The sequence below is a fragment of the Alligator mississippiensis genome, chromosome 9 (genome assembly GCF_030867095.1).
Source record: "Alligator mississippiensis isolate rAllMis1 chromosome 9, rAllMis1, whole genome shotgun sequence".
NCBI classification, from domain to species: Eukaryota; Metazoa; Chordata; order Crocodylia; family Alligatoridae; genus Alligator; species Alligator mississippiensis.
Window position 1 is genome coordinate 17,001,029 of NC_081832.1, and position 22,410 is coordinate 17,023,438.

General features: G+C 47.4%; 2 protein-coding genes across 5 annotated transcripts in view; both read right to left on the reverse strand.

Annotated features, from left to right (window-relative positions):
* Positions 1-1,171: 1,171 nt before the first annotated feature.
* LOC102569349 (antileukoproteinase) lies at positions 1,172-4,336 on the reverse strand. Its single transcript, XM_019484424.2, has 5 exons — positions 4,211-4,336; positions 3,072-3,215; positions 2,822-2,965; positions 2,154-2,297; positions 1,172-1,629 (listed from the first exon to the last, which is right to left on the reverse strand). The coding sequence occupies exons 1-5, from the start codon at positions 4,308-4,310 to the stop codon at positions 1,499-1,501; spliced, it is 663 nt and encodes a 220-aa protein (XP_019339969.2). The 5' UTR covers positions 4,311-4,336; the 3' UTR covers positions 1,172-1,498.
* Positions 4,337-19,116: 14,780 nt separating this feature from the next.
* The window catches only part of MATN4 (matrilin 4), a 47,963-nt gene continuing 44,669 nt past the window's right edge, over positions 19,117-22,410 (reverse strand). For all 4 annotated transcript variants that reach the window (XM_019484582.2, XM_019484583.2, XM_006275789.4 and 1 more), the window contains 2 exons: positions 21,898-22,002; positions 19,117-21,145 (listed from right to left, as the gene is read on the reverse strand). In XM_019484582.2, the coding sequence (XP_019340127.1) occupies positions 21,087-21,145; positions 21,898-22,002 (164 nt within the window). In that variant the 3' untranslated portion in view covers positions 19,117-21,086. The remainder of the gene's footprint in view (positions 21,146-21,897; positions 22,003-22,410) is intronic.

Genomic DNA, 22,410 nt, shown 5'->3' on the forward strand with positions numbered 1-22,410 from the left:
TGTTTCCTCCCCTACGTCCTTCTCCTGTTTGTCCTTAGCAAGTAAAGTCCTATGTAAGGCTGTCACTGGTTTGAGAAGGGAGTCTGGCATAATGACCACAGCAGAATCCAGTAGGATGGAAAATGACATGGTTTAATTTAGAAGATGACTCTTATAACAAGACCTTAATTCTGAGTGCTTGATTCCTGCAGAACCGGTTTTCTTGCTTCCTACAGGGTGTTGTCCATGCACCATGGATAGCTTGGAAAGATGCAAAAGCCAGTCAGGTGTGTCTGGTTCTAGGTGCCTTGCTGCCCTCTGCCAGCTCTTTCCTGGGACTGTCCACACCAGAAGTTGTCTCCAAACCATACCTTTAATGACACGCTGCTTCTATTTCAGCAGTTTCAGCAGCAGGCTGTCCCACCAAACTATGTCATAGGTTGAAGACAGATCCAGAAAGGCCCTAGTCTTTTGAGTTCATGTGGACAGGGGCTTCATTCAATGAGGTACTTCAAAGTACCCCTCAAAGCAATACTCTGCCCACCAACAACTATTCTTAAAAAAAAACAACACCTCGATGTGTATCTGACAGAAGAAACCAGGAAATCTCTTTTCCTGAAAAATAGGCATGTAATGTTTGACTATCAAAAAACTACTACACGTTAGGGTGACTCCAACTAACCAGGAAAAAGAACAAACAGCTGTCTGTTTTCTACCTGAGCAAATGCCTTGCATAGAACCTTCTATTTGTCCTGAAAACTCCCAAAATATCTTGAAGTGGTTCTGGATTGTAGCCTAGTATTAACACCAATGTCTGGCAAAGACCAAGCAGAGCAAGGCAATCCACCACGTTGCCAAACCTAGCCAGGGAGCGCTTTGTGATCAGCCACCCTGACCCTTGTCTTCATGTTGACATGAGATACAATACTGCTATGAGAATCACTGCCAGAGGGCCGAAGTCAGTTCTTACATCCTGGCTCTTCAGGAATTTCTTTCCACTATCTCTCCAAAGAGAAGGAGCAAATAATATGAGAACATGACCACACAGTAAGATTTGCCTATCAACAAAGATTTTCTCCTGAGATGCCCTAAGTCCAGAAATCCCTTCTTGTTAGAAGCCAAAGCTCTCAAAACTTGAGTGTATGGTCATGCCCATATAAATTTGAGAATCTCCATCAACAACACTGAGGCATGAAAGTAAATCCTTTATTTGTGACACAATTAAACAGATCTAATGAAACCCCATTGACTATGAGTTGATGAGGGCACCAGGAAAGAATCGTATGGTTCCGTACACTGAGATCCACACCAGGACCACCTCTTTCTCCTCTGGGTCATTCATAGAAACATCACTGATAAAAAGCCCAGGGTCACATAGCATGGCACTCACTGTGGTGTCTCTGAGCTGCCTAGACAATTCTGAACTGACAAAGGTATTCTTCCAGAAAGGTACTGCATGATGATACAAGAGATACGTGGAGAATGAGAAAAACTCTCTCCTGCTCCCAGTGTTATGATCTCAAGCTGGAGGGATATGGGGTGGTTTCTGGGTATGGCTTGGGGGTGATTCAGTTCTGTGAGGCTGCAGGGATCCGCAGTCTGTGGGCTTCTGAGGGTGCTCTTGACCTGTTGATGAACTAGGATGAGTCACTAGGAAAAAAAAGAAAAGTACTCAGAAGTTCTGCTCTCAGACTGAGGTGAGAGCTGAAAATCAGGACTCCTGAGTTCTATTCCAGAATCCTGCCCATTTCCCATAAGAATCAAACACTTTTTGTCTAATGGAACCACTAATCCATTATCAATTGGAATCTCTATTCTCTTTCCTTTGCTCTTGGACTCCATGGCCTTCATACAGATTCTCCATGTTATTCCTTGATATATAGACTTTGTCCTGCTTCTGTATAGGCCTTGAGCAGATCTCTATGCTGAATGGGGATACTTCAGCCTGAACAACAGCCTGTCCTGAGTATTCCAGTATCACCAGTGATGGGAGAACTGAGAAGATGCCAAGTACCCAGTTTTCTTCCCCAAGCAGCTGGTGTGGCTTGGATACCAGCTTAGATCAGTAACAAATCTGTGCCCAAAACCCAGGGCTGTTCTGCTCTCTGCAGGAGGGCGGGAGCTCCCTGCAGAGTCTGGACAAGTCAGATACAAACATCAAAGGGAGCATTTACCATTGCAGGGCTCAACGCAGTGCAGCCCACAGCCTGTGTAGCAACACTTCATGCTCGCTGAACAGTCATTGTCCTGTGTACAACTGTTAGGAGGGTTTAAGGAGTGACACTTCTTATTGATTGGTGGGCAGGTACCAGGTTTCTCTGCAAAAGAGGAAGACCACAGTGTAAGCAATATGCACTGCGAGGCAGGATACATGCCCGAGAAGGTGTTAGCTGGTGTTAACAGAGGTTTTATCTAAGAAGCCTCAGCCCAAACATTCTGAGAGCTCAGGGGTTCAGCGCCAGAAAGCTCCTCTCCTGAAGATGACAGAAATGCCTGAGCTGGGCTGGACTCCTTGGCTATGTTGAGCCCCCAGCTATGGATTCAGTCACATCCCTTAGTTAACCCACGAGAGAAGTACATTCTACTGCAGGAGAACCACATAATTGCTGATGAACACCCCCCGCCCCCCACCCAAGTCCATTAGCTCCTTCCGCTCCATGTCTGATTCCTGCAAAACCCACCAGTGGAGCCATCTCTTGCTTGATGGATCACTTGCCCAGAGATTCGTAAGGAGACTACATCTATAGAATTCCATAAGGACAATTCCACTCTAAAGTCCCTTCCTGCCGAGGCTTTAGCCCTGAGAGTCCTGAGCTTGAGAAATACTGGCCGCATGTAGTACCATCTCTGGGATCAAGGCACTTCCTCCCACAGAAGGATGTGCAGCACTTCATGCTGCCTGAGCACTCGCTGTCCGTATCACAATCGTTCTTTGGGTTTAGCATTAGACACCGCGTCTCGATCTCTGGACAAATCCCAGGTTTCACTGCAATGATACAAAGGTTCCCTATGTTACTTTTTGCTTCCAGCTCAAGTACCACCCCTGTTTCCAGATGGGAGCCCCTGGTGGTTCTGAAAATCGAGACAGTTACCGTCATGAACTGGAACACAACCCAGCCCACAGCTGGTGGCACAGCACTTCTGAGCCCCGGGGCACTGGCTGTCGTGGTGACAAAGATTGGGTGGGTTCTCCATCTTGCACGTCTTGGTAATCTCTGGGCAGGTCCCTGGCTTCACTGCAAGGAAGATCACAGTAAACACCCGCCCCAAATTAGGGGTAGCAGTGAGCTCCTGTGGGCAGCACCTGTTGGCACTGGGGGACTTCTGGGCTCTGCGAAATTCTGCCATGGCTCAGAGCCTCTTCTGAAATTCCTGGTGCCTGATCCTCCACTTGGTGTCATTCAATTGCTGCCACTTTCTGAAGGGCAAGTACAGGGGAGGCAAGCCCATTGTTCATATAGGTTTAGTGGCTGAAATATCACTGGATGGAAATGAGAACCAAGGGGTGGGGGTAACCCTGAGCAAGCCTCCAGAACAGTTCTCTGGGCCCTCAAATTCTAGACCCTTGCGACCCAATGGACCTACTTAATGAGACAACACACCTACCCAGCTTCCCAGCCTGGAGGGGACTGGGATCTTATTGCATATGATGCAGGCCTATGCTGCTCTGGGTCTCCTCAGAGCTTGCAAGTCCCAGTCACTCAAAATGGGAGTCTGCTTAATACAGAGTGCCAGCACATTTGTCAGGGGAAATCTGCATAGCTCCACTGATGTCAGTTGACTTTATGCAAGCTGAACCTCCAGCCCACTATGCATGGAAATGCACAAGAAAACCCTTCTGTGGCTAGACAGATTAGATTCTGTTCGTTGAGCAAGACTGACACTGCAAACCCCAAACTGGCTGCACCTACTGAAAGACTGACACTGTTCCCCTTGCCATGGCCCATGCATGCTCTCGACACACTATCTGGTCAGTACAGAACCCTGAGCAGAGCCAGGCAAATGCAGCGAGCTGAAGGCCCAGGGACATTTCTTGTCCCTGTTATGGAAGCAGTGGCAATCCTGGAACGCCGAGGATCAGTACAGAGGGTAGTCCCATCAGCGCTGTCTTGGGTAGGGCTCTCAGTACAATCTGAAAAGCTCCACACTGCTCTACATTTTCCAGTGTGACAAAAGTTTGCAGCTTTCTGCTCCTTGGACATGGCTGGAGGCAGCTGGTCTTGGCACTTACCTTTCAATGGTGGGTCTTGTAAGGCAGGACTACATGTAGATAGCAGCGCTGTCCAGAAGGCGAGGAGCCCCATAGGGAGGAAGACACCCAGAGACTTCATGATGCTTCCAGGAGCTGAGTCTGAATGTTCAGAACTGAGACTGGCAGGGATTTAAGGTGTTGCCCATCTGGGGCTGGGAAGCACCTGCATACCTGTCAGCACTCTTCCTCCTGCCACCTCCTCCTGCCATTTCACAAGCAAGCTCACGTGGTTGTCTCAGTCCTTCCTGAAGATGAACAAAACAGCCAGCACATGCAGGAGCAGGGTGTTCCCTACATCACTCCATTTTAGGTCCTGATTAACAAAAGATTAATTTAGGAATGTGCCAACACAGCTGCAATATGGCTGATCCAGCCAGGGTAGGCCAGACTCTGCCACGAACCACACCAAAAGCATCCAACTGATAAACAATCTCATTCAGAGGCCTAGGTCCCAATACTTAAAGTTGGGGTAGTTTCAGGGATGGAAGATGTTGAGAGCAGAACACTCTAGCCCATCTTTTGTTGGCAGAGTCATACCTTCAAGGATGTTCTAGTCAGCACAATGTAAGAGACCAGTTGCTTGATCAGGCTTCAGGACGATGGACAGGGATAGAACAAATGGTTTAATGATTGATTATCTCACTGATATCTCAAGGCCCAGCTCAGTATGTTGGACCTGATTCTCTTCTATCCTATATAAGCTTTACCCAGTTTAAGTGCTCTCAAGTGAGCGGAAATATGCGAGTGGCATCATTCTGAGAAGAATTGTATCTGCTTTATAATTGCTCGAAACAAACCCTGCAATGGGTATAAACTGCAGCCTTGTTTAGAGTTTGCTTCCCCTTGGCCATATTTAAATGACTATCCCAAGGTCCCCTCTAATGTCAGCTGAAAAATGATCTTGACCAGTGGAGATGATAACGGTAGAGGATGTGATTCATTCCTAATGAGTTCATGAGTCTGAGTTTGTCTATGGTTTCCTGCTTACATTTTGTTGTTCCTACAGTGTTGTGCATGTATTATCCAGCAGCTTCCCCACTCCATTTCCCTTTACTAGTCCCATAAAGCTGAACATTTGCACAGGTGACACAGTGTAAGGAAAAGAACAGCTGCACTGGGGCTGTGTTCAACTCATCATTAGCTTAACCATGTCCTATGAGTCATGGGCTGGAAGTCTGGCCCTCTTCTAGCTGCTTCATTCTGCTGAGGCAGTGCAAAGTAGTTGAAAAGCTGTCCTAAAGGATTCTTCTGATGAAAAACTGTTAGGTGACATAAGTGACAGCCAGTCCTATGTCATCCACTCACCCATGCTTCACATTGTTATGTGGAGGGTAGGTCTTACTCAACTCCATGCTCCCCACAATGTGCTATGACCACAGTATAGACAAGCCCAAGGGTTAATAGCATCATATGGAGCTTCATTTTCTGTGATCCTGAAAGGTGTCCTAATCAGTAGAGAAGATGGAGCCAAATCACATCAACAGCTGTCTGTTTTGGCCGTAAATTGAGCGGCTCCCAAGTAAACTTGAGAGGCTGCCTATGTTCCCATTCTCATGTTGCAGTTTCAACCCCACCTTGCTCCTCCCAGCTCTTTTCTGTCTCTCCCTTTTTGTCCTCTGTCTAATGAAGCCTGGCACAGTCACAAAGCCAAACTGAACCTTGCAACATTTGGCCACAACCAGTTTGGCAAGCTACGAGCAATAATGAGCTACCCAAGCAGAGCAGAGACACCATTCTCACAGAGTATCATCTGAATTATAGCCCTTTTGAAGCATGCATTATTCTCAGAGAGTCGGTGCCTGGGAGTGGTTATTGGATCATGAACTCTGGCCAGGTTGCTGGGGAGACAGAAAAAACACTCCCCTTCTCTGTGCGTGCACCCTTTTATTTGCAGGGCTGAATGTGCGCTTCTAAACCTTAGAAATGAGTTGCCACCTGAAACTCTCTTTATCCACCAAGGTAGTTGATGCCCTTCAGGAGACTTCTAAGTAAGGAGTCTCTCTTTGAAAGACTATTTACACAGTGTATGTGTGAGAGAGAATTGGGAGCCAGTCAAAATTTAAGAGTTCCTTTTTTTTTTTTTTTTTTTTTGGGGGGGGGGGGGGTTGTGGCACTTTAGGTACTTTGACAAAATATTCTTTCCTTTTTCTTTACCTTTTGATGTGCTTGATAAATATTTAAAGGCTCTCCTGCTGAGGGGGATGAGACAGTGACATCTCTTCCATCCAGACCTTGAATTCTACTTACTGCTCTTATCCTGGCAGTAAACAGATAGTCTGAGAACCAATGTTCTGGATGTTGTAGTCCACTGGACCATGGTAAGCAGTCCACAGATACCTTCCCCCCATGCCTCGTTTCAGTTAAAAGTTTGATGATATAGTTGTATACTGGTCTGTGAGAAATGTTGAGGGTTGGCAATGGTCAATCAGGCCAAGTGGTTGGGAAATATTAATTTACACAGGGATTGCAGCATCCAGGATCTTCTCAGATGCTTTAACCAGAACAATCTCCAACTGTCAGGCAAACAGTCAATTAGGAAGAAATCCTTTCCAGCCCATAATTGCCCCTAGTTAATGAAGCAGCTGAGGAATCAGCAAGATTGGCCAACAAGTGAAAAGAAACTAGAGTTTCTAGCAGCAGAAATCCAAGTTAGAAACCAAGGGTGAAAAAAGATATTTGGACCAAAATGTTCAAATTTGAGCCTAAAGCACTCCATTAGTAAATAATCTGGTACAGAGATAATCCCACAGATTTTGATGGTAACTAAGGCTCATTCCTGTACCCACTGAAGTCAAAGATGTTGAGAAATGTAGAAAGAAAACAAGAAATTCTCCTTATTACTCCTGATTATATTATTCATCGCTGACAAAAGGTGTCCTACATGTTTGGACTTCCACTGATAAGTTTCCTTTTGGGCTCATTTAACCTAGCACGGGTTAAAAGTTCCCAATTCAAAATTTTTTTCAGTGGATTTTATTTTTGAACTTCACATTTTTGTGTTATTTGCTTGCTTTCCTCTGAAGTCCTTTACTGGAAAACCACTTTCACCTAGCATTTTCTTTTTGGTTTTCAGCAATTTTGGGTTTTTGCTTCAATTGCCCCTCCAAGAAAACCCATAAAAATTGAATTAGGGGTTTTTCAACCCAAAGCAAAACTTCCCATGGAAAGTGAAAAAGAAAACTGAGCAACACTCGATTCTCTTAAAATTTTCTTTCAGATGTTTTCCAACCAGCTGTACATTTCTGACACCTTACAGGCCTAGTGTTGAATATATGCTTTGTGCAGAGACTGGGTATATCTTTGACCTGTACTCTGCCAGTATTTATGCAAGGAATCCAATACACATGGTTACCTATGCACAATACATTCATTTTTCTCCTTCCCTAAATAGAAAAAAAAATATGTTTCCCCATGGGTCAAAAAACTTACATTGTACATTGCTACAGAGGGTAACAGTTGACCCTGCAATTTTCTACTGTACCAGCATTTAACCACCTCAGTTACTTCTCCTGTATGGCAGGAGGAAGGCCTGGCTGAGGGAGAAGAATGAAGCACCTCAGCTAACCTCCTGCTACCACCGTACCTCAGCTAAATGAATAGCTAGCCCGGCAACACCTCCCCCCAGACACTTTCCTTGTGGCTAATGCCATCTCTGAATAGCCTTTGCTAAGTTCAAGACCTGTCTGTTTGTGCTCTCTCTGGGACCGGCAATTCAGAATTGCAGCTTTTACTAACCCTCTCAGGGATAACATGAAGACAGGCCCATTTCTTTTTTAACAAGGCACCTTTTAATGCTGCCCAGAGAGGGGATGGCATGGATGGAGAGCATGTGGCATGAGGTCAAGGAGGTCTGAAGTCCCTGATATTCTAGCCTGAATCCCAGCCCCTCAGGGAGCAGCTCTTGTATTTTTTTGAGGCTTGTCCTGGATGAAAATACATCGAGCTGTTTGCTGACACCGGTTCTATTTCTGTACGTGCATGCATACCTTTACGGTCATAGGCACTGACTTTGGTTTTTGCTGGTGGGTGCTTGTAGATGTAAAAAAACCACCCCCAATGGCAGCTCTTTATTTAAACTTGGCACATTCCTGTGATGAGCTCTGCACATGCCGAGAAGAGGTTACTTCAACCCAGCTCTGGCACAAGCATCTGTAAAGCTCAGCGGCTTTAGCTGGGCTTTTTTGGTGCTTTTATCTAATAGCTGATTGAATCAGCTTTAGCTAAAAGCACCAAAAGGCCCCACTGAAGTGCCCAGTCTTTACAGGCACTGCAGACCCAGGTTGAAGTAACACACTGCTTCTTCCAGTAAAGTGTGGTTTGTGGGGGGTTTCTAATGTCTGCAAGCAGCCTGCAGCTGTGGCTCGTGGGTGCTTAGTACCCACTAATTTTTTTCAGTGGGTGCTTGAGCCCTGGAGCACCCATGGAGTCAGCACCTATTTACTGAGGATGGGTCTCAAAGCTTTGAAGATCTCTGAGTGATACTGAAAGGGAGAGGGTGGACTTATAAATGTGTCAGTGACTGACAGTCAGTCCAATTTGTGTGCTCACAACAGGCCAGTGGAAATAGGTTTGTTGCAGGAGAGTTTATACTACTTTGCTGAAATTTGGCCCATAAGGCAGTATACTGCATGATAAATTGCTACACTAGACCAACCCTAGTCAACAGGGTATTGCTTGCCACTTTTGAGAAGAACAGTGACCGTTGTTAACCTATTTCCCCCTATCATTAATTCCATCAAAGTCATGGCAAGCAAGGCAGGTTAAGGACTGTGATAGTTCTCCCTTGAGAACTGAGAGGGGGGAAACTCCTTTAACCTGGCAAGAGAACATAAAAAGGACATAGACGTCAGGTCTGATGAGCATTACTCTCGGCATGATACCGACTTGGTGACACTCGTGTTCTACAAAGTAAAGATGTTACAGATACGGGGCTTTGCATGGTGCCTTGAGAGCAGTTTTGCAGAATGAATAGGCACTTCTGATCAAAGTCCCCTGCTTGTGGAGCTTCTCAAACTCTGAAAAGCCATCTTTCCTGCCCAAGTGCAGTGGGGCTGGACCCAGTGATCTGTAAGGTCCCTTCCAGCCCCTAACACCTATGAAACTATGAAGCTATTAAATGGAAAGAGCACTGCTGAGTAAAGGGAACTGGAGGAAGAGTGACTACGAGACTGGACTGCTGAGCTCTGTATTTCCTCCCCACCCCGAGAGCCATTGAGGGAGGCCTCTGGATGTGACAGGGATTGGGCCTTCACGGATTGCACTGTGTCCCACATTTCACCTGTGAAAACCAGGAATGTTCTGAGAATGGGAGAGAAGCCAGCACAGGCTGGTCCTTCCAAGAGGGCAGTCACCATTCACAGGCCCCTATTCATCAGCACAGTAAAGCAGCTTATTTGTTTCGCTCTTCTCTGCATCTCAGGAAGAAAAAATGCTTCTTCCATCCAGTTCCCTGGAGGAGATGGCAGGATGCCATGCGGAGCTGCTCTCTAACGGCTGACTGAGTAGCTCTGTAGTGTGTGTACACACACATACCTGTCTCCTTCTGAGCTCACTAGTGATACCACTTTGGGTTGAATTGGCTTTGTCTTCAGTGGATCCTTGGTTCTGAGTAGGGGCTTGCTCATTTGTGGCAGTAGCAGATGGTTCAATCAGAGCAGGTTGGACTCCAGACATAGCTGATGCCTCAAACACCTTCCAGAATTTGTCATCATCCTATAGATTTATCCAGGTACATTTAGTATGGAAGCAACAAAATAGCTCAGTCCTGTTTCTACAGGTGCTGCCTCCAGAGCTTCAACTCACTCTCAGATGGGCTTGACTTGCTCCCCATCCAGTGACAATCTTCTCACTGCCTCAACTCCCCCCATCCACGATTAGGAAAGTGTTCAATACACAGCTGAAGGGAAGGCAATGAGACAATAATTCCATCATGTCCAAGTCTACTTGTGACTGCCCCATAGTCTCCACTCCACCCCAGTGCACAAAGATCCAGTTATGCCAGCACTGCTCCTAACGGTGCCTTTTCCCAGTGGGTGAAGCAAGAACTTATGCTGGAAAAATAAGAGGAAAGAGAGGTTAGCCCTGATAGTCTTAAGTTAGGCAGTAGGCAGGGTAGATATGCACTTTAGAGACTATCTAAATAAGATATATAGAGCACAAACTTTCATGAACTAAAGTTCAGTTCATCATAATAAGAAGAGCAAAACACAAATCCTGCTCTATATTAATGCAGCTTCCCCTGCACGAAACAATATTTAGGCTTGACAGAAAGTCAGTATGGTCCCCTGCAGGCCTGGTCTCAGTTACAACAATCTCCTTGACTCTAAGCTATGTGGACCTTTATTGATGTCTTTCCAAAGGTGATTGTATATTCCATGGAGCCCATAAACATGGCCACAGCTGGTCCATAGAACAAGGATGAATCATGAGAACCTGATGCTGTGCCCATGAGGTCCGGCTATCTACCACAATCATGACTAAAAAGCTGAGCCTGTGAAACAAAAAAGCCATGGGTAGACATGGGCAAAGTCTGCTACCTCTGTCCTTAGGATTTCAACCCATTGCAGAAGGCTCATGGGAGAGGATCATCCTTGAAATCAAACCTGCTTGTGCCCAGTTAGCTGCAGCAACCCCATGCTCAGAAGTCACAGCCCCCTGCCCTCACAGGTAAAGCCACATGTTTTAGCCCTGAATAAACCTTGGTTCAGTGCAATGCTCTGGGCTACAAGCTCAGAGCTGGGATACCTCTTCTCCATGGGCAGGCACTCCTGTGGCTCAGCTAGAGCAGGGTTTGCTTTCACTGCAGAGCTTGAATAAACAGGCATTTGATACTCAAGGAGATGGGCACCTTTCTCAGGCCAAACCCATCCTTTCCCACAGGTGGTGTCACAGGACTGCTTACACTCTGACACTCGGTGTTCTTTGCGCAGTCTAGGAAGGTCAGCTGTGAGCCAAGCTGTAGTCATCACTGGCCAAGACCCAGGAGTGTCTGTAACAGAGGAAGTTCGTGGTCTTTCAGCAAACCCTGTGTCACTGAATGCCAGCATGTGGTGGGGCATCACTGACATCATTTCACTTTCCATCCTGCAGCCTCTGCCCTGTTGTTTGACTCCACACATGAGCCAGCCTTGTTTGCCCTGCTAATGCCTTCTGCTTGCAAAAGCTCTGTATTACTTGCTAAGGCCTACCAAAACACCATGGCTCTGGGTCTGGCCTCCACTGTAGCCCTTCTCTGCCAAGCCTCTGGCCTCATCAGGGCCATAAACGCACCGATCTCCCTATGCCGCCCTGAGATCCAGGGCCAGTGGTAGGCTTTCTGCCAGCGCATCTTGCAGCCACTGGCAAAGGAAGCATGGCTGGGAAGAGGAGAGCATTTTGAAGGCTCTTCCTGGCAAATCTCTGCTGCTGCTGAATTGTTCCATAGGAGTCCGTCTTGTTCAGATTGGGCAACTCTGGTCTGCCTCCCTGCGGTAAACTGTCTCACCACATTCACTCCTATGAGTCATCCTGACCTCAGATGTATCCTGATTTTGGAGAAACCTGAATGCTGAGGGAAACAAGTGAAAAGGAGTAAAAATGAACATGGATACGACCTGATAAATCTCTGTACACACATTAACACTGCCCTCCCATGACAAGGGGACCTCTCTCGTTATACATTGCCTTACAAAGTCCTTTTCCAGTAAGAGACAAAGTTACATTGAGTCTCCAAACCCTTAACTGTACACTTCAGTTAATGTTTTGGTAGGAAAAATAGGTACAAAGTGAGTGACTTTATTAAGTATGTCATCCAGGAACCACAGCTAGATCCCGCCTGTTCGTTAAATGGCATTGTCTTCTTAGGGACAGAATGAAGAGAGTCCCACGACTACACCCAAAGACGACACGTGCACACAAACACACGCGCACTCACCTACCTACACTGTGACAGCCACAAGGGACAAGACCAAAGCCCAATGGAGCTGTGGATGATGATCAGGAAAAGCAGAGTATGAAGCTTCATCTTGTCCTTGCTGTGCTGCCGAGGCAGGATTTGACCCCACAGGGCATCACTTCAAGTGATAATGTGAAGAAAGATTGAAACTGCATTGCTTCTTCCTTCCCAAACACGTGTATCATGAATATTCCCAGTACACAAGGGGGAAGAGGGTCAATCCCAGGGCTCAGACTAAAAAAGTCCAGGTTTTTATATAATTCTCCAGGTTTAGTTATGGGGTGTGAGTTCCTACAGTAAGCCATGACAGTGAACTGGGAGATCACTGCTGTGGAGATGGGATATTGCTGCTGTTCCCAGTGACTCCCATGTTTGGGTGGTGAAGCATGTATTTTTTCCTTCCTAGAATGATGGTGAGATACCCAGTGTTGCTCTTCACATATGCGGTCCCTGGGGTGGCCCCTAGGCAAGCATGGATATTGCTCTCCAGCCTGTGTCTCTCCAGCACAGCCTGGGCCTGGCCTGAGTCGCAATGTTATCCTAGAATGAAGAGCTTGGGGCAGGCACTATCTTTGTTTGTAGCTTGTTCCGGGCTGAGGACACCGCTGGCCACTAGCCAGTGAGTCGCCATTTATAAAGCAGCCAAAACCCTCATGGGAGAGTGCTGTGGGCAAGAAGCACTGGCATGGAGTTCACTGGGTTTCTATGACTGCATGACTGCATGATGGGGTTGCCTGTACTAGCAAGGGACTGGACTCAGTGGCATAGAAGATCCCTTCCAGTCCTGTCTTCTTACGAGGTAGAGAAATCTGGGGAGGAGTCTGAAAAGATAAAGATGGAAACCAAAGGGGATGTGTCTGCTGACAGGGCCATGGAAGTCATCCTCCCCTGCAACTCAGACTGGGCCTTCCTGTTTGCTGGAGGCCCATGACTATATCCACAATGATGATAAGGGCCAAACTGATCTGAGGTTGATAGCTGGCCATGACCTGGGTGTCTTAGCTTCTCAGATGATCTGCAACCTCTGGAAAGGCAGTGCACTAAACTTCGGCACATGGTGCCACCTAGTGCTCATCTGATGCATCCCAGAGAGTGTTTAGGATGTCGGCCGCTGTATTCAGTTGAGTCTGTTGATGTTTAACCAGTGCTGATAAGAAGAGGGGTCCAGTAATGGACATCTCACCATTTGATTATGAGTGATGGGAGGGAAACAAGCTCAGGTCTGGGTTGTAGCCCCTAACCACCTTTTATCAAATATCTGTGGGTCTCAGGTTATTTACTTACCCACAACTCACAAACAATTGTTCCTCAGAGTCGGTCCATCACAGCCTTATCAGGGTGAAACTAACCCTGAGGGACAGTTTAGGACCTGAAACCCAGTGAAATCCTTAGATAGAGTGACAGCTCTCCCAAGTTCATACATTTCTGTTATGTCTTCTTAGTGCACAGACAGACAGAAAGCAGGGTAGATCTGCACCTTATAGACTAAAAAAATCAGTGATGCATAAACTTTTGTAAGCAGCAGCTTACTTCATCAGCAGTACCGTAGCAAGGCGAGGGGCAAGTGGGGCAACTGCTCTGGGCATCAAAGCGAAGGGGCACCAAGAGGTGCTGCCCAGCTGGGGTGGTGTGTGGGACAGAGCCATGAGCGGTGTATTTGGTGAGCACGGGGATGGGGGGAGGGCAGCTCCTGCTGCTGTGTGCACTCTCGGGCAAGCATGGGGAGGTGTGTGCTCCCCTGGATCTGTGCGGGGGGTAAGGGAGAGCGCCACTGCAGGCTTTGCCCCAGGCGCCAAACTCCGTTGCTACAGTACTGTTCATCAGCTGCTAAGATCCTTCTGCCTTTGGCCCAAGGCTGCTATACCCTTCCCATGCAGCAACCCCCCAGACTAGGAATGGGCAAGGGACAAAGCAATACAGATAGTGCTGCTACAGGTTGTGAGGGAGGAAAGGCTGCCCCTGGAGCGAGTCCTGGTGAGGTTGCCTTTGCATTTTTGCTACCATCTTTGAAGAGAAGAGGAAAGAAGGCAGTGGGCTGCAGGGCCCCCGTAACTGCAGTACTCTGGACTGCTGTCACTGCCGTACTCAGGATTAATGGACACGAGGCAGGGGAGCAGGCCATGTCTGTCCCATAGGCCCCCAGCTTCCTGGCCCCCATTAATAAGAGTCTCTGACAGGCAGCTGCTCCCCGGGTCAGCCTGTGCGGCTAGCAAGGAAACCATTTGTTTTCTTTAAAACGAGCAGGGATAGCTGTAGGGGGTTCTCTGATCCAAACACAGAGAGCACAAGGCGCAGTAAGAGAAACCTGAGCTCTACTGACACCAGGAGCAGGAGCCTGCCTGGCTTGTGTATTTACTTAACCGTGGGCCAGCTTGAAGCATACACTTGGAGGACTATTCTTCACAATATCCCTTTCTGTCCTGGAAATGCTGAAGGTTGGGGACCCTCTGGCCTGTGGGGCTGCAGTGAATGGGCCTCTTCTGTGCAGCCAGCAATGTGCTACAAACTGTTACTCAGAGACAGGTGTTGTATGATTAACGGGCTTCAGGTCAAATCCACAGTGACTTGTGCTTTGTGCAAAGCTGAGAGACCAGGGGTCTCCATGTTACCCTACAGACTTGAACCAAGTAGGGTTTATAGATGACCATAGTGAAGGTTAACGTGGAGGGGGGGTGACTAGAGAAATGAGCATTATAATGTGTTGTGCCACCTCCCCAAGCTCATGTAAACCCAGTTCCATTTACATTTGATGTGTGGGAATAAGGGAGGGTCAGAAACAGGTCCCTGTGGAGGAGGGAAAGAAAGAACAAGTAGGAGAATTAGATCAATGGTGTCACAGATTTTTAATGCTAGAAGGGACAATTAAGATAATCTAGTCTGGTCACTAGCAAACCCTGGGGACGAGACCCATCCCTAGTGATTTCTGTCTCTAATTCAAAGCTTGTTTGCATTTCTGGCATGGCTTTAAATACATATCTAGTCTTGTCTTAAAGACTGCAAGTGATAGACAAATCTCTGTGTCTCTAGGTAAATTGTCCCAATGATTAATTTTCCCCACTATTATAAAAATGGCACCTTATTTCTTGTCTGAATGTGCCTGCCTTCAGCTTCCACCCCTCAGACCTTATTGTTGTAGATTGAAGGGACATCTGTTTTCAGTCATGTAGATCAAAAATCGAGTCATGCCGTAAACCCTGTCTAAGGAGTAACCCTGAACTTAGCTGCTGGTTTCAGAACTGAAGAGACAACCTTGTTGAAGTACATTCTGCTAGAAATACACCCTGCTCCACTCCTACATCTAGGATCTCCCACAGGGAGAGCAACACAGTGGCACTTTCTGCGCCGCGCCACCATTATCACCTGACAGCTACTCCGCAGGCTCTGTGAAAGAATCTCGGTCGGCTTCCCCCAGGATGAGTGCCCACATCACATGAACACACACACACTCACATGAAGCGCTCTCATCAGCCTGAACAGGATAGCCAGGGACTAAATGAGCCAAAGGGATGAAGCTTCTCTTGCCCCAGGTGAGCCCTCCAGGTTGGCTGGAGGCTTGTTGGCAGTGGAGCGTGGAGACAGACACCTGCGTGTGCTCTCCAGATCCCTTGGTCTAAAACTGAGCTGGCACATCCAACCCTTGGACTCTGGTTGCTCTATGAGACAAAAGGTGCACAAGGATGCTCAGAGCCAGGCTTATTAACATCTGATAGTTTGCCTGGCTTTGGTCTGAATTAGCTTTAATCTGCCTCAGTTCTCTACCTAAAGAAGTATTTCTGATGTGGTCCTCTCCAAAGTATCTGGGCACCAGTCGTAATGGTTATGGATGTCTCTGATAGTCGTGATGGTTATGGATGTCTCTGATGAACTGCAACAAAAAGGCAACTCCCAGGCAGACCTGGCTGGGGGGAGTGAGGCACCTCAGCTCACCTTCCTGACATTGTCCTCACTGCACATACTTCCACTGGTCTGGCAAAGCCTCCCTACCAGCAAGTCAAGGGGACATTCCCTTTGTGGCTAGTCCCATTTCTGACTGGCCCTCCAGAAGCTGTCGGTTCCCTCTGTCCAAGCTGCTCGCTCTGGGCTGGGTCATTCACCCAGTGGGTCAGAGGTGTAGTTATTTCTAACACTCTCAGGATAATATCAAGCCAGATGCTTGTCCTTTAACAGGACCCGTATTAATTCTTTCCACAGAGAGGAAAACCTGGGTGGATGCTGCGTGGGTGAGATCAGGGAAGCCTGGAGTCCTGGTCCTCCTGCCTGAGTGAATGTAGTCGTCCACGGAAGCGGGCAGGGTGTGTGTGTGTGCAGGACAGGAATCTGCATTTGGATTTGAGGCCAGCTCAGAAATAGGTAGAGCCACCAGCCTGGCTGCCTTGGCCTTTGGCCTCCTGCCATGCTGAGCTGAGCTAGCAGCTCTGTGTGTGGTGGGAGCCAGGTCCGTAATGGATTAACACAGAACAGCGCCCAATGAGGAGCTGGAGTTTAATGCTCCATTCAGTGTTTCACCTGTGAAAACAAGGATTGTTCTTAGCAGCGAGTGAAAAATCAGTTCCTGGAACTCTGGTCCACATGGCAGTCACCTCCCACAGGCTCCCATTCATCCACACAGTCAAACAGCCCAATTGTTTAGCTCTTGCATGCACTCAAGGAAGAAACTAGGTTGTTGGGGGTTTTGGGGTTGGTTTTTTGTTTTTTTGGGGGGGGGGGTACTTCAGTGGCCCCTTGGGGAAAGCACAGAGCAAATTGTGGTGGGTTGCTAGTGGCTGTGGGAGTGCCCTTGCTCACGGAGCTAGGCTGCTATGTGCCTGTGTGCGCTGTGGCCCCTCACAAACCAGCCTGGTGCTTTGGCTTAGGTTTAGTTGATTCTTGGGTTTGGGGTGATGCACTGTCAGCACTAACAGTTACAGGGCTGTTTGGGTGAATCTCAATCGTTCCTCAGTGCTGGAGCTAAGAAGACACACTGGGCCTCCTCTTTGGGTCCAGCTGAGCTGGGCTCAGCCCAGGAATGCATGAAGCCAGCTTTGCTCTCCCCAAGAAACGTGGAGAGCTTGTCCTCAGCACAGGTCAGAGCAGTCTCAGAGTTCCCCTGGCCAGGGACTGCTCACTGCAGGGAAAAAGGTCTCGCAGGCCCATTTATCTTTTTAACATCTTTGTTTTAGTTTAGAGGTGAAAAGGGTCCAAGGATCTTATTTAGGGCCCCAGCTGCAGGCCTGTGTCTCTAAGGAGGGAGATCCACAGGTTAGGCCAGCAGCAGGTGAGAACTGCAGCCCTCTGGCACTGCTTTCTTGTGCAATCTTGTACAAGTCACTCTGTCTGTGCTTCAGTTCCCCCTCAGTGAAATGGGAACAGGGCTGTTGGGAGGATCCAGACCTTTGTAAAGCGGTGATGATCAGGCCTGAATGCCAGTTAGCAACCAAACCTGAGTAAACCTGCCAAGGGGAGATTCTGGAGCTAAGGAAAGGGCTTTTTGGTACTGGGCCCCTCTGTAGGCTCATCGGTTTCAGAGCCCTGATGCAAACCTCGCCTCCCCTGGCAAAACCTGCCTCATTGTAACAGCATCTCTCTGTGTTTCTCTTTCCCTCCCCATTCTCAAGCCCCTAAGAGGCGTATTTATCATGGCTCTGCTACTGTTTGTGCCTGAGTACATATATCTCATAAGATCTCACATTGTTTTCTGCAAGGCATGCATATCCATGGTTTTCTTCTCAAAAGTATGCTTCTCCTGAACTTGGGGGCTTTTAGCCATGATGGAAAGAGCCAGCAGTAGCAGTCATACTTCTCTAAATAGGTAGCAAACCCCATCAGAGCCAGAAAACAAGGGGAGATCAATGCAGTGTTAAAGCAGGTTACAGTTCTGTTCCCAATCCCACCCATGATTTACTATGGAGTAGGAAGAAGTCATTTCCTCTTTCTGTGCTTCACTTCTTCCATCTGTTCAATGGGAATCATGGTATTGGCCTACTGGAGGGAGGTAATAAGAATGAATTTGGCCAAGCTTGTCACGAGCAACTTTACAACTAAGATTTGCAAAGTCCTTTGTGTTCCTAAAATGAAGGATCCCAGAGACACTTCTGAGCATTATTCATGGCCTGGGGTGGTCATTGTCAGCTGTCCCTGCTGGGGTCCATGGGAGAGCTGCTCTTTGTCACTTTGTTTTCCTCAGCTTTCTTCTCTGCATGTACAGATTGGTACCTGCCAGTACCAGTGGCTTCCAAACTGGCAAGGCAGCAGAAGGTCCATGGAGAATGAGCTGGGTACCATGATTTCATTTATCCTTCCCCTCTTGTCCAGCGCATGTGTAGCCGCTGTGGACAGAGCTGAAGTAAGGAGGCACTGAGGGATGGAGGACAACCAATACCCCTGCCCATTAGGACTAAGATCATGTGACAAAAATAAGGAAAACCAAAGCACCTCAGCAGAAGGACTACAAAGGAGCTGGACAAGTATCTCCCGAATGCTGGGCAGAACTTCTGAGCCTTTCTCATAAAAAGAGTTACCATAACTATAAGTTCATTCCTGTCCCACCTCTGTAGGGATCATGCTTGAGGGAGTCCCTGCAAGACTGGGCAAGAAGCAGGGTAGTATCAGGAAAGCGTGGTGTATCTGGAGGAAGGGAGTGCTCCAATCTGCTTACCTGGCAAACGTGCACCCCCTCCCCTGGAAATGTATAGTAAAGGACTGCCATGAACATCCCTAGGCCTGGTAATTCAGTGACACAGAAGGGTGGTGTTAGCACAATGGGGCTCTTTTGCATGGACTCAGGAGCTGTTTGCATATCAGGATGAGAGTTCATACCTGGAGAGAAAGTCATTAAAGTCTGTTTACATGCTCTGCCTACACTGAAATGTACACATGAAGTCTAGTCTGAATTCCACTTGTGATTTTAGTACCAGGCTAAACTTGGAACAAAGTGATGATCATGACAATAAAATCAACATTCATAGGCAAGAGATGGCTGGAAAGTGTCTCTTTATTGCTGGGATTCAGTGCCAGGTAACAGGAGCCTTTGTCATAGATTAAGGTCCACCAAGGAGGAGGCTCTGCTACACTGGTTTGCATTCACAGATGACATCACAGGCGTGACAGGACCAGGAGAGCTTTGGTACATGAGGGACATTTAGATAATGTTCATAACTGGAAGGAATATGGTTCATATTCACACAGAGCTCTTCTTTGAACTCTCCCCCTCACCCAGCTCCTCTGCTATTTGAGGAGGAAGAACATGTTCTAGAAAAGCAGGAGACAAAGGGTCTCAGGACAGAAGTAACAGGAGGCACCCCACAAAGGATTCAAAAGCACTGTGCTGAGAGAGTGGGATGGGGATGGGGGTTGGAAATAGAGGCCACACCTAGGCAAGTCCCCTTGTCACACAGGATGGTGGCTTACATAGCACTAGGACAGGAACTGAGGATGAGCAGGTTTTCCCTTCTCCTACCTCATCTCTGACTCCTTCCTTGTAAGACCCCCTAGCAAGCTGATCCCCAGCTATCAGCAAAGCCCGACTAGATCACAAATTCTGTTCCCTGCAGGCTGCTATGCGACTATGTAATAAGGAAAAGTAGCTTCAATGCTGTCACAGTCATGGCACCTCCCTGCACACATCTTGTGTTACAACTCTTCCAGAGGGACTGCTTCTGAAGCTCCACCCCGTTTTTTATTCATGAGGCCCAGACTTAGAGATGATCGGTCAGACCCCCAACTGGTATAAACGTGTATAACTCCATTGCTTTAGCTGATTAAGACTGGCTGACTCCTATGACACACAAGACAGACCCTTGATGGTCTGGATCTGCCATTCTGGTGAAAGTCTGAGATGCCTTTAACACTCACTTCCTATCAGACTATGTTACCATACTGCATGTGCAATGAATTACAACATATGACATGGATTTCTTACAGCAAAGACATTACCCTGGCCAGTTCTCTCTCTTTCATCTCTCACACCAGAGTGATGACAGCCCAGTCGCTGAGATCAAAGTCGTATGAACTGATACGTAGATGCCTGCCTAAATTAACAATTTTCCCAGTGAAAAGAGCCAAAAAGTGCTATAGAAAGCTTCAGGGGGGTTACTGTTAAGATAGAAAAGTATATATATAAAAAGGTGTTGAAAAATATTACTACCTTGCTTTCAGGATTAAAGATATATACACAAAAATATATTTTTCTATATATATATTTATATTGGATAGAAAACAAGATGACAAATTCTGCAACAATCTGCCAAAATCATGGGTGAAAAGGAGATTTGATCAGGAATATTCCAGCTGCATTTGATCATCTGTTTTGTCTGGTTTCGATTTGGAGTTCTCTCCCCTTTAATGGAAATCAAATATTCAATTCATGTGCAAATCAAGCCAAAAGCTTTAGAGACAAAGAGGTTGCTGAAGGAGCTCTCACTTTCCAATGAGGATGAGCAGGGCAGCAAACAGCACTTCCCACACAGAGTGGGAACATTGGAAACTCCCTTCCCCATCAACACCAAGTCTAAGGACTGTTTGAAGTGAGAGCTGAGCTGCAGGAAACTTCCAGGATGGAACTGCTGCTTTTGCAAAGCATTTCTGCTGCCTAATGGAAACCCTCGGATCTGGTCCTCTGCGAAGAAGCCAGTGCCCAGCTGCTATTGATTCATCCCTGATGCCATGCACCTTGTTGCCTGTCTCCTCTCTGAATGTCCAAGCCAGCCACGCTTGCTGCGCCTCGTCCCAGAGGAATGGACTAGCATTGAAGGTTGATTCCACTTACTTTTGGAACAGGGGTTTTTTGTTTTGTTTTGTTTCTCTTTTAGCTCTGAGTCCCTCTCAGGATTTTGTGACATAAGAACAAACAATGGCCCTTTACAATAACCTAGAAATAAGAATGATGTGTAGCTACAGTATGTTTCTGTACCCCAAGCTTGAGTGCTTCCTGGCCATCTGAAGAGATCACTTCTTTTTGGCAATCTGGTTTTCCAAGTCTTCGAGTCTGGCTGTCATCTGAGCAAGTAGTCACGCTAAGGAAACTGGGCAATAAAAAAGCAGTGGGGCCTGACACTGAGGGAAGACCAAGGGGTGGCCTTCAGGTGATGTTGGTGTCAGCCCAACAAAACACAGAAAAGGATGAACTGAATATTTTGTGGGCTTCATAGAAAGAACATCCTTCCTAGGGCTTGCTGGAACCACCTCCTTTCTAGGAGATGCTCACCCTGACACTGGCATAGTAGGTTTCTGTTTATACATGGGCAGAATGATTATCAGACGTGCCGCTGCTCTCCCTTCCCCACTTTAGTCTGTTCTTCCCCTTCTTCTAGGGGCCTAAGGGCCTCAAAGATCCCCTTCACTCTTCCCCCAACCTTAAGGGTCCCTGTGCTGTGGCTCCTTCTTCCTCCCACAGGTGGAGGCTGGATCCAGCTCTGGTATTACCACTGACACAGATAGGGCCACCTGTTAGCATAGAAGGCACGTTTGTTGCTGCACATGCTAAGGCGTGCTTGGAGCCCATTGCTTTTTCTGAAGGGTAAGAGGAAGCCCAACTGAATTGGGAATCAAGCTGTCACCGTCTAGTCGACATAACAAGTGGCAGGGGCCAGATTCTGCCCTGAAAAACAGAACAGCCCATGGACACCCATTGACTGGGTGACTAGAGGGAGAATCAGGGTAGAAGTTGGCCCTAAAGGCTTGGAACAAAACAGACTTGATCTGGTTCCTGTGTGGCTGCCATTCAGCCATGGCCCATGTTGGCTACCCAAAAGGATATGTTTCTCTGTCAGGCTCTCCAGGATGGCCACAGTGTTTGACTGGAACTGCACAAGGGCCTCGCACTCGCATGGGCTCCGGATTTCAGTCTCTCCTTTGCCCTCCTCTGAAAAACAAACAAACAAAAACCAGGTGAATTGTCATCAGTGCTCTGCTGCCCACCTTTGTGCTCTCTGAATGTGCTTTACACAGAAACTATACAGGCCTCCCAGGAGAAATAAGCCCCTCTCCCAGTGACAGGGGTGAAGGTGATTTGGCCAGTGGTACACAACTACTTGGTGACAGAGTCAGGAATAGGAGAGACAGAGTAATAGGAACAAAAGTCCTGACAATCAACCCACATTTTACCCACTATGCAGACTGCCTCTGTCCTCAGGTTTGCAGAAGGCTCTGAGAACAAGACACAAAACACTGCAGGGACAGTGCTCTCTCTCTCTTTCTCCTTGGACACTTCCGATGCTCATTCAGGGGGGGCTGTGCTAGTTCACTGAGAGGAAGAATTGGAGCCTAATGG

What these genes read in the sequence shown, in the direction of transcription:
- LOC102569349 (XM_019484424.2), bottom strand. Translation starts at nt 4,310, where the DNA reads ATGAAGTCTCTGGGTGTCTTCCTCCCTATGGGGCTCCTCGCCTTCTGG. An exon ending in TTGTGTTCCAGTTCATGACG is followed by an intron (nt 2,966 to 3,071) that starts GTAACTGTCTCG and finishes GTATCATTGCAG; the next exon opens with TGAAACCTGGGATTTGTCCA. An exon ending in GTGCCTTGATCCCAGAGATG is followed by an intron (nt 2,298 to 2,821) that starts GTACTACATGCG and finishes CCTCTTTTGCAG; the next exon opens with AGAAACCTGGTACCTGCCCA.